The sequence below is a fragment of the Arvicola amphibius genome, chromosome 3 (genome assembly GCF_903992535.2).
Source record: "Arvicola amphibius chromosome 3, mArvAmp1.2, whole genome shotgun sequence".
NCBI classification, from domain to species: Eukaryota; Metazoa; Chordata; class Mammalia; order Rodentia; family Cricetidae; genus Arvicola; species Arvicola amphibius.
This window is the reverse complement of record NC_052049.1, coordinates 28736968-28753580: the sequence shown is the minus strand read 5'-3', so window position 1 is coordinate 28753580 and position 16613 is coordinate 28736968. Positions and strand designations below refer to the sequence as shown.

Below are 16613 nucleotides of genomic sequence, written 5' to 3'. Positions count from 1 at the left end.
CACCATTGATTTGATAATATAATTTAAATTGATCAAGGTTAAATTATTTTTACTCTTTCAATAGTCAGATTTTCAAGATAGATAAGGTACTTTGATGTTTGATGACCTTATATTTTAATACCTTGTGGAATATTTTTGTTAAAGCATATTTCAGAAATCATCCACTTCTTTTGGATTTTTAGTTTTCTAACAGTATATGGTATACTTTGTCATTAAGTTTTCTCAAAAACAAAACAATTGTATTTGTCATTTATTCTCTTTTAGTTTTTCATTATATGTCTTTTAATTAAGTTTGTAAAATTGTTTTTATACTTATCATTATACTCTAATTTTTCTTTAGAGTGTATAAATCTGCTTTTTAAACTAGGAAACATCTGACTTGGTAATTTCGTTCTTTCCTTTGGATAATTCCCTTTTCTCCTGTGGCACTAGCTCTAGATTTGAAAGCTGAATGTTTGCTTTATCTACTGTGTTTTTAATTATAAATTAAAAGTTCATTTAAGTTTCCCCTGCTTTGCTGAGCATGACTAATTATATTCCATAAGCCTTGACATACATTTCCCAGTTATGTTACTTTCTGGATGATTTTTAATGGGCTTTGCTTTCTTTTAGAAAAGCCTTCTTCCTAATTTCAAATATTTAGGGACTTCTTCCTCTTATCTTCTTCTGGAATTTATTAGATGTCTTTGGTGGTCAGGTTCATGATTGATTTTGCATGAAAATTAGACGAACTCATATGTGACTTAGCCTGTTGTTTTCTGTGCTCAGATTCTTCATTAGTTCTCACAGACAGTGGCTTAGGCCAGGGCAGATAAAGATAGAAATTGTGACCTGAATTTTAGTTTTGACTCTGCTGCAAACAAACTGTAAGTTTATGCCAGTGTGGCAGTGCACAGACCCCTAACTGATCTGGAGAAAACGCATCATGTGATTTGGTCAGTATGGTAGCTGCTGAGCTCTTGCAGTTTGGCTGTGTAACTGAAGATCTGAATTTTTAGTATTATAAAATCCAGATTGGTACAACCACAGTGACTATTGTACCTGATTAGACAAGCAAATCTAATCTGTAAAATTAGATCTTAGATTTAATAAACTCTAATAGACTTTAACTCTAAAATCTTAACTTTATCAACCTGCTAGTTTATATATTTCTAAAGGGATTCTGATATAATGGAAAATCAGAATAGTTAGGAAAAACAGCCATAAGATGTGGTAAAATGTCATATCATTGGTGTTCTGCTCAAACTTCTAGCATATTGAGAATCAAAATTTATCCGCATTCCATAGCTGAGCCTATGGTAATCCAAGGATTTGGCAATATGGAATCATTTCAGTATAGGCCAGTCTCTGAAATCCAACTTAGAGGTAAAAATCACAGTATTCATGTTATAATTATTGTTTTACTTTTATAGCAAAGGTTAGAAAACTCTAACATCTATCACATATTCTTTTCGTATGAGCTTTTGGTTAAAAAAAATCATAACTCAAATTACAAATTACTTAGAAACTCATGAAAATAACTTCACACTTAAACTTGTGGAAAACGATAAAAGTTATACAGCAGAAAAGATGAGGTATTATCTGTAGGAAGGGTTCCTTGGTCGCTTTCAGCATGCTTTACTTCTGTGTTCAGATTCTTGTTAAAAGGGCTTCTAGCACGCAGTCAGGCACGTACCACAGTGTGGATGAGTAGGACTCAGGAGCAGTGCTGGGTCAGATCACAGCTCTTTTCAGGGTTGGCGATAGCAGTTACTTTATTTGAACATAGACTGTGAGGACATAAAATTTAAAACCATCGAGAGTTCCTTTTGACTTTACTTTTGGTGTGTAAGGCAGGCAAAATGAACATTGAGTTTTCAAAGCATCTCTCATTCCTTCTCTCTTCAGACCTTTTTACAATCTGGCAAAATTGCTGGACTTTACACATCTTTCTCTATTTTCCTCCCTAAGACAGAGGGCCAGCGTGGCAGGGATTTTCTGCATACGGTTTTTAAAAATATTTTTGTATTCAGTGAAGTCAGGATTGTTCATATTGTCACTTGAAACTCAAACAAGTCTTTAACAACCCTTCAGCTGTCGAGAACTATTAATGAATAAGATCATGTATATTTAGGGTATCCAAATTAAGCTAAATATATGCACCAATTTCCAGAGTCAGTTTTGGGTGAAATACCTGGTTCCTATTTTGTTACAATTATATATGTATAGAGCATAAACTTTGGTTCCCTATTACAGTTTCTGACATGTTTTAGCTCTGTGTCCTCTGTTTGGCTTATTGCAATGTAGAACATTTCTGAGTAATCAGAAACTAAAAACATAGTCCATAAATAAAACAGAAATAGCTCCCTTGAAAAGACACCATTTATACATTTGTCTTTTCTTTTTTAAAACTTTATTGGAAGTGGACTCTGGCACTGACTGATTTTATCAGCTAGCACGTTACCTCTCTGAACATAACTGCTGCTCATGAGTATTGTTTCGGAGGAAATTTAATTTTCATAAGTCACAACTTTCAGGGTGGTGGAAGAAGCATGGTTTGCTTATATAGGGACGTTGGAAAGTTTTCTAATTTGCGTCCTGAAGAATCTAACTTTATTTTTAGAAATAATCCAAACTGAATCTATGTAGGACATTTCCAGGCTCACAGTCTGCCTCTTAATTAAATTAATTAACACCATCCAACAGATTAGAAACAATAAGAAAGGAAGATAATGCAGTAAGTTCAACCTAATGGGTATTTTAGGATAGGAAACATCTTCTGCGGGGATTCAATTACTTCTCTCTGGACATGGAAAAAAGTTTCATCCCATTCTTTTTTCTCTGACTTGTTTTATAACTTTAGGTAATTGAATGAACTTTTCCATGTTTTTGTTTTTAATAAAGGAGTATTAAGTAACCCATTTTTATTTATTTTTATGGTTATAATATAATTATAACATTCCTCCTTCCCTAATAAGGAATTACCTTTATAAGCTGAAGTTTATTAAACAATGTACAGTATGAATGAAAGAAATCGTGACAAAGGAGAGAAGCAGTTCATTGTACAACAAGGGTCCAGCTGCATTCATAATATTCTAATGCTGATCATACTGTGGTTCCTCTTAGGAGGTCTTGATTGCTATGCTTGGTATCACAGAGGCTTTCTTAGAAATTTAAGATGCCTAGCATTAGGATAGGCCGATCAAAAGGGCAGTGTTTGGGTGGCAAAATTTATTATTACAAAAATGAAAAACAAACAAACAAACCTAGAGCCCATATTTGCAGTTCTAACAATTATCTGTTTATTTTTAAATAGTGGTAGCCACTCTATTGTTAAATGTTGGGTTCTGCAATGGAATAAAGTCTAATGATTGCCAGAGAACAGATTTTATCTTAATAGAAAGTGTCATAAATTTACTTATTCTTAGAGTTAGATTTTCTAAAGCCACCAGAAGAGTCATCAATGAAGTTAATCTGAGCACCAAATCTTTTTTTTAAATTATTTTCAGTTTGATAGCAAAACAGCCTTCTAGAAGGGAAAATTTGAGCATCAAATCTCTCTTTTATTTTCAGTTTGATAAAAAAACAGCCACAGGAGCAAATAATGAATGGAAATATATATATATATATATATATATATATATATATATATATATAATATATATATATATATATATTGGTTTTTTCGAGACAGGGTTTCCCTGTAGTTTCTAGAACCTGTCCTGGAACTAGCTCTTGTAGACCAGGCTGGCCTCGAACTCAGAGATCCGCCTGCCTCTGCCTCCCGAGTGCTGGGATTAAAGGCGTGCACCACCACCGCCCGGCTTGGAATTATATTTTTTAAGAAATTAAAAAATATTAGAATAATTCTAGTTGTACAGAAAAGCATCGGAGACAGAATAGAGTTTCTCCCATTATTACAGCCCTGTACTGGCACGGCTTGTGCTGTATTTGTCAGCACTGAGAAACACATATTGACACATTTCTGTTACATAGTCTATGTGTAGACTCCATGTTTTTCCCCTCCAATAATGCCCTCTTTCTGTTTAAGATCCAGTTCAGGGTAGCATATTATATTTTTCTTATACAATTTGAATAGACTAGTTTGGAGGTGTAAATGCCCCAGAATGGTCATTGATTATTCTCTAGTGTTATCTAGTACATGACAGTTTCTGTCATTCCTCATTTTTCATGACTTTGCCTGTTTTGAGAAGTATTGACCAGGTGCCTTCAGAATGTCCCCTAGTAAGGCTTTGTCTGATAATTTTCTCTGAGGGGATCAGGTAGGGAAAGTTTGCTTAATGAGTGCTAAATTACTATTAGATTGGAGTGAGAATTTCTTATGCTAGTCATGGAACCATGACTCTGTATAGCACTATTACACTATATGCACAGAAAGGCTTCTAAAAGTTTTTGTACTAAAAGATAAATGTTTGAGAAGATAGATGTGCTTAAACCGATTTAAATATTATGATATGGATCTGTGTTTCAATATCATGTTCCTCCACTGATATGTTTAACTTATTGTGTTTAGTTTTGTTTGGTGGCAGGGTCTCGCTACATAATCCTCACTTGTCTCTAACTCGGTGTGTAGACAAGGTTGAACTCAAACTTGCAGTCTTCCTCTGCCTGTGATTATAATGCTGAGATCATTGTCATATGCCACCATGCCCATATTACATTGATGTTCTTAACCAGTTAAAATTAAGTTTTGATGTGGGAGTCCCCTCTGTGTGTTTCTTGTATTGGTTAATGAATAAAGAAACTGCCTTGGCCTGATAGGTCAGAACTTAGGTAGGTGGAGAAGACAGAACTGAATTCTGGGAAGAAAAAAGCAGAGTCGAAGACAGGTGCTGGGAATTTTACCTGGTAAGCTCTGGCACGTGGCGATAGACAGATTAATAGAAATGGGTTAAATTAATGTGTAAGGATTAGCCAATAAAAAACTAGAGCTAATGGGCCAAGCAGTGGTTTGATTAATACAGTTTCTGTGTGTTTATTTCAGGGCTAAGCTAGCTAGCTGGTGGGGATGAACAAGTAGGCCCTCCTTGCAACAAAGTTTCGCTGGTAAAAGAGACAATACTGGATAGGGACAAATATCCTTCTCGGATTTAGAAGTAAATGGCAACACATGGCATATTCTATCCGTTGTCATTTGGTTTTCCAGGTTTGTTCATAATTAAAATACTGGCTATTCTTTTTCCTTTTCCTTAGAATACAGCTTTATTCTCTGAACGTAGTTCAGTGCATTTATCGTCTTTCAAAGGTCAAAGAAGTACTACCTTTTTAAGGGAAGGTGTAAGAGTAAGAAAAATGTGCACTGGCTCTCTAAATTGCTTGGAATTTCGTGATGGGAGCATCATTTGTTGATAACAAGTCCTTTCTGTCTATGCCTGTGATTAGGCTGGTTAAGTGACTCAGGGTCCAGAGCCCTGAAGAGATGGACCCCAGTTCAATAGAACTGTCCCTCACTGTATTCCCTCAAGAGGGAAGACTAGGGTTGGGCATCCAGTGCAGTTACCAATGGCAGTGATTTAGTCAATGATGCCTACATAGTGAGACTTTCCCAAAAGCTCTAGATGCTGGAGTCTGAGACTTACGGATATAGAAAACAGTCACGAGGGTGGTATACGCAACACAGAAGCCCCGCACTCCATGTGTTGGTGCCCTGTTCTAGGTATCGCTTTCATTTGGTTAGTCTTTGGGTGTATCCTTTGTAACAAACAGTTAGCAGTCAGATGCCTCCCAGGATTCGGGAGCCTGTTTTATTCAACTGCTAAACCCAAGAGGAGGTTGTAGGAGCTCCTGCCTGATGGGTGGGTGATCAGAAATGTGTAGAGTTAATATTTACAATTGTCTTTGGAGGTGTGAGAGGGTCACTCTTGTGGGACTGAGTCCTTTCCCCTGTGGACCCACACTAACACCAGATGTTTAAAGTCAGGATTGTATTGAACTGGCGAGCACACCACAGGCGTCAGACTTGGAGGAGGAGGGTTTTTGCTGTGAAGAAAAGTTTTACATATCTGTTGTCAGAAGTATTGAGGATAAACAGGAAGTGCTGTATGCTTTCTTAAACAGTTGTTCTAGAGAGAAAATGTTTCTTATTTCCTATCATCATTTGATTCATTTGATACAATCCAGTGCTACTTACTTTCTTGCTCTGAGTCTAGCCGTCCTCCCTGGGAGATCTTTGGGTATGGCTCACACTCAGATCTCTTTGGGACACTCCCATTTTTATCATTTTTAATTGAGTGCTTCCTCACGTTCTAGAACTACAGAAGATGCTCATCCACTGAGAAGTAATCCTTTCTTCAAGTGGTCGGATGTCTCTTCTTGAAAAGCTGGCATTTAGAAACCAAGGTGTGGGAACTAGCTGTGCTTGCTGCCGTGGGGTTGTCGATGTTTCCAGCCTTTCAGTTCACAGACCTGTATGAGTCCCCACTGCCTCACATAAAGTGTTTTGAAAAATAAAAACAACTTTCCATTTTCAACCTAGTTACTGGAGGGGGGGGGGGAAGAAAACAAAACACACAGCTCCTTCTCCAATGTCCATGTCTCTAATTAATTTCAAAGCAATCCTCTGAACCAGTCTTGGTATTTGAAAAGATCCTTATTGCTACCTCATTGTGCGTAGTTTGAAGAAGAGCCAGCTTTAGTTTACAGCAACACTCTTGGTTCCAAAGTCTACAAGTGAGACTTGATTTTCAAAAGTGGCCATTGCCTGTGACGTCAGGACCCCTGGCCCTTCCTTTATCAACTCAGGTCTTCCATGTTCCTAGTTTTCCAGAAGGGCCACAGTTGTCGTTCGGTGAAACTCCAGGATCTCAGGCTTCACACTGGGAGTCTGCCTGCAGTGATACTTAGGTAGCCTGTGGTTCTGTGGTTCCCCACGTCCCAGTCACCAGAGTTAGATCTCCTCTCAGGCAAGATTCACTCTTCACAGAGTAAAAGTTGCACCTGGAGTGAAAACAAGGCTTTCTGACTAAGATGGAGTGAGACCAGTTGGCCATGAATGTTCATAACCAACTACGCCCAGCTGATTCTTCACAGAATCAGCCGACTGGGCATCAGCTGAGGTGTCAACAGAGTACTTATAATTAATTAGACGCAAATTATGTTGTAGTCTTTCATCCAAACCTTTTCTTGCTTAATAGAGAACCCACATTTAGTGACTACAGCATGCTCTTTCATAATTTCTCTTAGTGGGCTTAAAAAAAAACTTTTAAATTATCTTCTACCCTGTTTTTTTTTTTTTTTAATCCTTTATGCCGTGGATAAAAACCCTGTTGCTAGCTTCCCCGTATTCTTCAGTAATGTTCTTTCAGTCATCGTGCCTCTCGCTGTAAAAGTTCCATCCAGCTGTCAGAAATGGCAGTCTAATTACAATAATTCTGTAATGTGCTCTTCAGAGCTTGCAGACGGTGGGAGGTGATGGCGAGGCAAGTGTGCCTCTGCCATGGCTCAGGTTCTCACGCCCTGAATCAGAAAAGAACATGTCTGAGACTGGCTATTTCAGATTGCAGAAGACAGCCATACCTTAATAGTCCATGTCAACGAGTTGTTCAAGAGACCGACGTGTCCTTGTATGTGCATACCCATAAAAATGTTTGTTTTGTTCTAGCTGTTGTTTTGTAGGGATTATCCAGGGACTTCCTGGAAGAGACGTAAGCCCTTGAAATAGCCGTGTGATGGTGAATGACGACTTTTAGCCCCTACACCCTCAAACTATTAGAATGCGTAGTTGAACCCAGCACACAGAATCTGTGTGTTTGTATGTCATAGTTGGTCATATGTGGATGATTTCATATATTCTAGCAATTCTCCCTTGGTGATCTAGAAAAATTAATCCTTGGAATTTTAAGTATGGTGCTGGTACCTATTTTTGTTTCTGTTTAGTGAATGGCTCTGGCACTTATTTAGATTATCACAGTGCTTAGTTGTTCTAAATAGAAACACCTCATACTTCTATTCTGAAACCCTTGCTCAAGTTCCTCCTGCCGATGCCATTGAAGGTGAACAAGCCAAGGAGGTAAACATAAGGCAGCTCAAGCGATGTTTATTTTCATCTCGCCGTGTTGTGATTAGACTCGGTGACAACTGAAGCCACAGCTTTGAGCATAGCGACTCGAACTGCCCATTTTGTTAGTTCAGAATATAGATGAGACGGCTCATTTGTGGCTTTGTGGCGAAGAAGCTAACCTCTATAATGGGCTTCCTTTGTAATGGCATCACCAAAGGAACACAGTCTCACATCCATCGACCTTAGGAAAAGAAGACTTAAGAAGAGCACATTAACTCCCTATTGTCAGCTGTGTTTAATGGCCTTGATATAACTGATGACAGTTAATGTTTGATGTATTGGGGTTTTTTTCATTGGAGTGATGTTTCATAAGAAATCTGTAGAAGCACTCTTGGATGGTATTTACTTTTTTATGGTATGCGAGATTCATTGTGGTTAACAGTAGGAACCAAACTCACTTTTCATATATGAAGTTAGTTGATTTCTTATAATTCAAGCCTATTACATTTTTGCCATGTTCTAGTCTACATAGCCTGTTGTTATTGATTACCCCATAATAAATCAATAAAGATTCTGACCATGGTTTTACAATGCATCTTTCATTTACAGTAGGAATTGTTTATTAGGCTCACTTGAAACAGTATTAAAGAAATAATGTGTTTTGCCTTTATAGTTTTTGTTATAAAGTAATATAAGCAGTTTCTATAGAGAATACATCTTTAGAAATTTGGCCTAGAACTATAAAATATACATGACTCTAAAATTTTCTGTGTATCTAGAATATTTGAAAGTTGATACACGGTACTTGTTGTATAATTCTATCAATTAATTAAATTTTAATTTCATTTTACATTCCAATCACAGTTCTCTCTCCCAGCCCTCCTCCCACCCTTCCTCACCTCCCCAGCTCCCAGTCTAACCCCCATCCACTCCTGCCAAACGGTAAGGGCTCCCATGGGGAGTCAACAAAACCTGGCCCATTAAGTTGAGAGAGGACCAAGCCTCCCCCCACCCCCGCATTAAGACTGAGCATGGCATCCCACCATATGTAATGGGCTCCAACAAGCTAGCTCATATCGCAGGAATAGATCCTACTGTAAGGGTCCCTCAGATAGACAGACCAAGCGACACAACTGTCTCCCAAGTACAGAACTCTTTTTTTTCATGGTTTATTTTTTTTTATTTAAAAATTTCCATCTCCTCCCCTACTCCTCCCCCTTCCCTCCCCTCCCCTCCACCCATACCCCCCTCCCTCCCTCTCCAGGCCAAGGAGCCATCAGGGTTCCCTACTCTATGTTAAGTCCAAGGTCCTCCCAACTCCTCCCAGGTCCAGGAACGTGATCAACCAAACTGACAAGGCCCACACAGAGCCCATCCACGCCATAGAATCCAAGCCCATCGCCATTGTCCTTGGCTTCTCAGTCAGCCTCCACCTTCGGCCACATTCAGAGAGTCCGGTTTGGTCGCATGTTCCATCAGTCCCATTCCAACTGAAGTTGGTGATCTCCCGTTAGTTCTGTCCCACCGCCTCCATGGGTGAACGCACCCCTCACGGTCCTGACTTTCTTTCTCATGTTCTCCCTCCTTCTGCTTCTCATCAGGACCTTGGAAGCTCAGTCCGGTGCTCCAGTGTGGGGCTCCGTCATTTTCCCCATCTATCACCAGATGAAGGATCTATGGTGATATGCAAGAAATTCATCAGTATGGTTATAGGATCTGGCCTTTTCAGGCTCCCTCTCCTCAGCTGCCCAAGGAACTAGCTGGGGGCATCTCCCTGGAAACCCGGGAACCCCTCTAGAGTCAAGTCTCTTGACAGATGACTCCCTTAATTAAGATATATGCTTCCCTGCTCCCATATCCACCCTTCCTATATCCCAAGCATCCCATTCCCCCTTCACGCTTTTCTCTCCCCATCTCCCCTTGGCCCCGTCCCACCCCACCCCCAAGTTCCCAATCTTTGCCCAGCAATCTTGTCTACTTCCAATATCCAGGAGGATTACTATATATTTTTCTTTGGGTTCACCTTCTTATTATCTTCTCAAGGATCCCGAATTATAGGCTCGATGTCCTTTAATTATGGCTAGAAACCGATTATGAGTGAGTACATCCCATGTTCATCTTTTTGGGTCTGGGTTACCTCACTCAGAATAGTGTTTTCTATTTCCATCCATTTGCATGCAAAATTCAAGATGTCATTGTTTTTTTACTGCTGAGTAGTATTCTAACATGTATATATTCCACAGTTTCTTCATCCATTCTTCCACTGAAGGGCATCTAGGTTGTTTTCAGGATCTGGCTATTACAAATAATGCTGCTATGAACATAGTTGAGCAAATGCTTTTGTAGTATGATTGGGCATCTCTTGGGTAAATTCCCAAGAGTGGAATTACTGGGTCCAGGGGTAGGTTGATCCAAGTACAGAACTCTTAATCTGACCATCATACTAAGATGGTTGGGGCAAAGGATGCTAAGGAACCTAAGAGCCCCTGAAGGGGCCTGAAGAAGCAGGTCAGGCTCGTGCATGGGAACTTAGAGTGGGTAGTTTCAAGTGGTTGGTGGGACACTCTGTAAAATGCCGTGGGGATGTAAACTCCAAAGCTGCCTCCCAAAGCAGACAACTGCCAGCGAGCTCATTGATTCCAATTGTCACTGCAAAGGCAGAGACTTGGAAAGAGCCAAGTTTAGACTCTGTGGGTTAAATCCAGAGGAGCCCCAGGGCAGGTTGTAGCTGACAAGACAGGGCTATGCACGAACAAGAATAAAAGTACTTATTAAAAGGAAATGCCAAGTTTATTACATTTTGCTTTTGCAAAGGCCACTTTGTGATGGATAACTGATATTTATGATGCATAAGCAATTTTACCTACCTAGCAATAGAGAATTTAATTATATTTCCAGTCCCAAACTAGTTCATTTACATGATCAATACACCTGTCTGTCCTGGGAAACAGAATTAAATCTGTGAGAGGAAAGTTGCTGTCTTTCTAGGCTTTGAAAACTAGGTGTAATGCAAGAAGGAAAGCACTCTGCTGGAACTTTGTTGTAAACCAAGGCAAACTGGAAATCATCCTTGTCCCTCAAGAAAAGCAGTTATAACCTGTTTTCTTTGGGTTTCAACAAATGTTATTATTTAACCATCTTAGTTTGCCTCCTGCTCTTTAACGGGGAGGATGCCAAGGAGAGCTTTGCTTCCCTTGGGCATTGTTTAATAACAGGGAAGACAGAAATAAAGAGGCTTATATTTGGACTGAGGTGGGTACTGAGTGTTCTGGTGTTTAATACTGAGCAGCAAGTGCCAGTTTTATTAATAAATCGCCCCACAGCCGTCCTTCCCTTGCTCCTCCAGTGAGTTCACATTCCCTACTGTGGCACTTGCCACCACTTAAGAACGCTATAAATTGTTTCTGGATATGATTAAATGACTTCTCACTTCAGACCAGAATACTGAAAAGTAACAAATCTAGAGCCGATCCGTTGCTATTTACGGCCTAATGAAAAAGATGGTGTCATGAATAATTTTCAACATGGTTTGTGTTTTATTTAAAGCATATATTTTTGCAGTACTCTCCAAACTATTCAAACTCCTTGTAAAGTCATCACAAATTGCACGATCATGTTCAGAGCTTGAGTTACTGTTTCTTTTTACACATAACTGAACATTTGTAGTTTGATGCATTACTAATTTTAATGTTAATACCTTAGTAGTTTTACTTTTTAAAAAATTCTAACTTTAATAAATAGAAACAAAGCAGATGAAATGCATTTAAAATATTGACTCATAATTAAAGCCTATATTCTAGATTCGTATTGAAAATTCTAATGGTCTTTTGTTTCTGATTTCTGCCGTGGTGCTTTTATAACAAAGGCTGGGTGAGGAGTTATGGATTAAGGATCCTAGTTGGAGCATTATCATTTTAGACGTGTTGTGTGGCTGTGGTGATGGAGATACCACATTTCTAGCTCATTTTATTGCATTCTTTTCATGCTTGATATCAGGGTCAGCCTCTAAATGAAAAAGGATGAGATGGCTGTAAGCTGAACCTCCAGCAATCATCTCCCCATTATGCCACATGGGACACATTCCAGATCTAAAGTTGGACCATTCAAGAAATATGTGTTTGCTGATGAGAGTTTTAAAGAGGCTGGACTTGGTGTCACGCTGCCCGGTGCTCAACTCGTGCCCCAAACCTCTTCTGCATTACAGGCCTATTTTTCTGCAAGTGACAACTTTCTCTCACGATTTATTTAAAGGTGTATTTTTAGTTCCTTAATTCATCCCCGTTTCCCCCCCTCAGCCTTTTGTTTTGCATGTTGAATAGGCTATTGAGTTGCGGAGGAGGACGAGTGTGGAAGTTGAATTCCTTTTCAGCTGCTCTCTCATCAAATCCACTCTATACACTCGCTCACTCTCTTCTCCCAGTCATTCACAGAGAAAGAATATTGTGCCTCCTTAAATGTCAAGTGATGTGCTGGGCATTTGGGTAGAGCAGTGAGTTATGGAGCCCAGCGTAGTAGTGTCTGGAAGAGTCATCTTCCTCTTGCCTCTGAGGAGCTTTGCCGGTCCCCTTCTGTTTGCCCCATTACATAACTGGCTCTAAGTTCCACCCTGAGTTCTTTGCTATCCATGTAACTTGGTCACCACATCATTGAATTAGTTACACCAGCCCCTGTGTCAAGTACGTCTTCCAGTTTCAGTGATCTGGCGCCCAACACATTCACTCTCCATTGACGACGAATAGTGGAATGTGGTTCTAAGTTAAGTGTGCTTTGTTATACACAGCCATGTAAGGACCCAGGATGAAGAGAGCCCATCTATATCCACCTTGCCTTCCCATGTCCATACTGTAGAAGGTAAAGGCACATGAAGAATGCATACAAGAATTGTTGTGGGCCAGCACCTAGACGTCACAAATATTGCCTCTCTTCTCGCATTGTCTGGAATTCAGGCGCATTGCTAGTCTTCGCTGCGGTAGAGCTGGGAAACGCCAGTGGCTGGGTCTCAAATGAAGGCTGCTAAGCTGAGTTAAAGGGTGATGATGAGTACGCCTTAGACAACTGCTTTTCTTTTTTTCATGCCAGTCTAGATAGAATCGCTTGTCTTCCTTCAGTAATTGATTCTGTCTCAGAAACCTTTTGGGAGTTCAAATGGGAGGAAACATCTGTTTTTCTTTCTCCCATGTGTCCAGCATACTAAAGGAGAGGAAAACCACCTGAAAGGTTTGCTGTTACTACTGGAAACACTTTGGTCTGAGAGCCCTGCTCTACTGGTGAATAAGTTCACTGAAATCCCCTCTTAGCAACATTGTTGTCTCCTCTTCCTTCCATCCCTTCTGCAGGCACACTTACCAGGTGCATCCTCGGTGTTCTGCTATAACCTGCACATGCCTACGCTACTTTAATTCCCTCATCCAGTTATTTATGGGTTAGGGGAAAAGGAGCCAGTAGGGAGGGAAGGACAAAGCTGAAAAAAATCCCTGTAATAATAGAATTACATACTGAAAGGACTCAGAGAAAGGTCACTTAGCTGCATCTTGGGGATAAGGGAGAAGTGCGGAATGCCGCTTTCAGAGAAAGCAAGCTTGCTTGGCCAAAAGCTTTTTTTAAAATGACTCTTGGTTACTCTCCTTTAACTAGACAATGAACATTTAAAAGAAAAGGACCCCGTTTTTGAAGAGTTCTACTGTAGTATAAAGCTTACGCTAGGTACTCAACAAGTTGAGCTGCCTGACTGAAGACCTGCATGAGTATCTTTGTAAATTTTATCTGCCGTACATTTCCATACATTGTCTTACGCAGGGTTCAGCACAGCTCTGTGACAAGGATGCACAGTCTTATTTTGGTCTTACAGATACTGAACTCGAATTCCGAGAGGTTTGACTCTCTGCCTGTGTCACACAGAGGTTGACAGAATCGACGCAGGTGTTCTGCTCCAATCTTGGACGTTTTGCACTTTTGGAGGCAGGCGCTCAAGAATGGTGCTGTGAAATTTCTAGCCTGTGCTTCCGGGGGGCTGGAGAGCATCAGATCGCTTAACTGAGCGATGTAAGGGTTTCATATATAGCGAGCAAGTAGAGTGAGGGTTCTTTTTAATAGAAGCAAACAGGTGGCTTTTCTACAATTGTTTCTGCCAGCTCGGTGTTTCGTACCCATGAGGTTCTCGCTAAGTATTTAACTAATTGAAGTGATTTCAAACATGTACATCTGGTTTAGTTAAACTGGGCAAGCTTCCTGTTCGAGGCTGTCATAAGTTTTTAAATCTTTCTAATCATTGTGTCTCAAAATTTGCCTGTGGTGTATTCTAACCCAGGATTTTTTTTTTTTAATTTAAGGAATTTATAGCACATTAACTGGATCTCAGTTTTCTGTTTGTGTCTGTAACTTTCTCATCTTTATTGGGCTGTGAAGATTCTGGTGTTTTCTATAGACACGCGGTGCCCTGATGGCCAGTCTGTTAAAGTTCTGGCTGACGAAGGGTCACAGCGTTGACTGGAGAAGTTAACCTTGCACATCTCCACGTGGATATATTCTGCATTGTTTCCAGCTTCTCTGTCTGAACCCAGCTGATCTTGCATCCTCCACGTGCCTCCCCCCTCTAAGGCTGCCAGCGGCTACCCATCTCCTCGGTGGCAGGCTCTAAGCCACAAAGTAGCCAGCTACTTCCTCCTTCTCTATGTGCCGTTCATCTAATTCATGCCGGCATCGTGCTGCGTTTGCCTCCGAGATATCTCTGGAGTCGTGGATTTGAGGTCCTGCTTTAAATCCAGGTGCCCTTCGTAATCTCCTCAGAGCTCTGAGATGATTGGAGAGTACTTACTGACAAGTGAGCAAGAGGACTGGGCTTAAAAATAAATAAATACGGCGTTTCAACGTTAGGAGTCCTCTCTTCACTGAGCTGTGGGAGGATTGATTTCATCAGCTTTGGAAACACCTGTATTTTCCAAAACTCTGTATCCAGGAGACCGAGCAGGCAGGCAGTGGGAATCTCTGCGTGCGCATGGCACCTAGAAGGCGGCGGGAAAATGAATAATGAATGAAGTTAAAGGGGTGGGTAGGTAGGGATAGATCAGTGATGGCAAGATGGTTCTGAATGCAGCTTCCGGTTTCTGGTTTTGCTCGACTGGCGTGTGGTTTTCCTTTCGTTCACGCTTTCTTTTCCAGGCGCAAGATGAAAGCCCAGAGCTCGAGAGGCAGACAGACAGAACCACCTTCATTATTAGTCACTGCTGGAGAGTGTCTTTGGTGCTTCAGTCTGCTAATATGAATCTGTAGGGGACCCAGCGTGCCTTAGAAAGTGTCTGTGATGGAAAAATCAGTAACAGCAACTACCTGTTTTAAAGAAAGAAATGGTCGTCGTAGGTGTCAGGTTTCATTTGAATATTTTTGCAAGAATTCTACAGAGGTTCTTATCTTGGTTTCTTATTCACTGATTGTTTTACTCCCAATAAGTTGTCAACAAAATTGTATTAGTAACACTTAGTCATTGTTACGTGAGGTTATAATATTCATCCTGGGGGCTGGCAAGATGACTTAGCAGCAGGTTCAGCGCCTGCAGCCCAAGCATGATGGGCTGGGTTTGATCCTGAGAATCTCTGAAAATATGGAAGGGAGAGAACCAGCTCAGCAGAGTTGCTCTTTTACTTGTACACGCACACCATGCACATTTACCTCTGAGTCATTCCACACATACAATAACAATAACCGCATCAGCGACAATAATAAATGTATTTTAAACAGTCATTCTGAACTTCTTCCTATGACCACAGGCTAACAGAATAACAAAAGTTCCAGTTCCAAAGCGTCAGGAACTGAGTAGTGATGGCCAGTAAGTTTTTCCTGCGGTGGCTTGTTCTGGCAAGTTCACGGGTACTTCCTCTGTGATGGACGTAAACGGTTACACGCTACTCATTTTCTGTTTCCGTTTTACAGGGGAAAATGGTGAAAGGAATGGGAGGAGCCATGGATTTAGTGTCCAGTTCCAAAACCAAGGTGGTGGTCACCATGGAGCATTCTGCAAAGGTAACACACTGCTTCCTCACAGTTCTGAAGACTCGCAAGCAATTGAGCCTCAGGGCGCCATGCCATTTAGCTGGGGATTTTAGTTTTCTCTGGCTTACTGAAGGTGATGGCCCTTACGTTTTAGTGGGAAAGAACAAAGAAAGGTAGTAATTCGTTACCTGGCCAGATGCTTGTTCAACTTTGAGGGAATCCAAGTATCAGGGAATTCTTTGAACATTTTTCTCGCGTGTGCATGCAAAGTCAAAGCTTTAATTGACAGTCTCTGAAGTCAGTGAAAAGATGTCGAGGCCGGTGTATGGTTCCTGATCTAAGGCGGTTATAGTTGTTGCTCATGGTGTCCTCATGAGGAGCCCAATAGAATGTTGGTCTTAACAGCAGTGCTTTTCAAGTGGACAGTGTGGGCTCTCACCAAGGCAGTGGTGTCCTTGGCAGAACATATGAGAGAGTGGTGACCATGGTGATAGCAAGCGTCCTCACTTCTGAAAAGCATGTTTTTAACAAATTATTAAATAGTTATGGAGTGCCTCCTAGATGCTGGGTGATCACAGCTTGGAATTGGCAATGTTCCCCACGTAAGCCAAAACCGCCGATCTAAAGG

General features: G+C 40.6%; 1 protein-coding gene across 1 annotated transcript in view; it reads left to right on the top strand.

Moving 5' to 3' along the window:
* Oxct1 (3-oxoacid CoA-transferase 1) overlaps positions 1-16613 on the top strand; it is a 126945-nt gene that overhangs the window by 87838 nt on the left and 22494 nt on the right. Inside the window, exon 14 of the mRNA XM_038322563.1 lies at positions 15926-16015. Within this exon, the coding sequence (XP_038178491.1) occupies positions 15926-16015 (90 nt within the window). The remainder of the gene's footprint in view (positions 1-15925; positions 16016-16613) is intronic.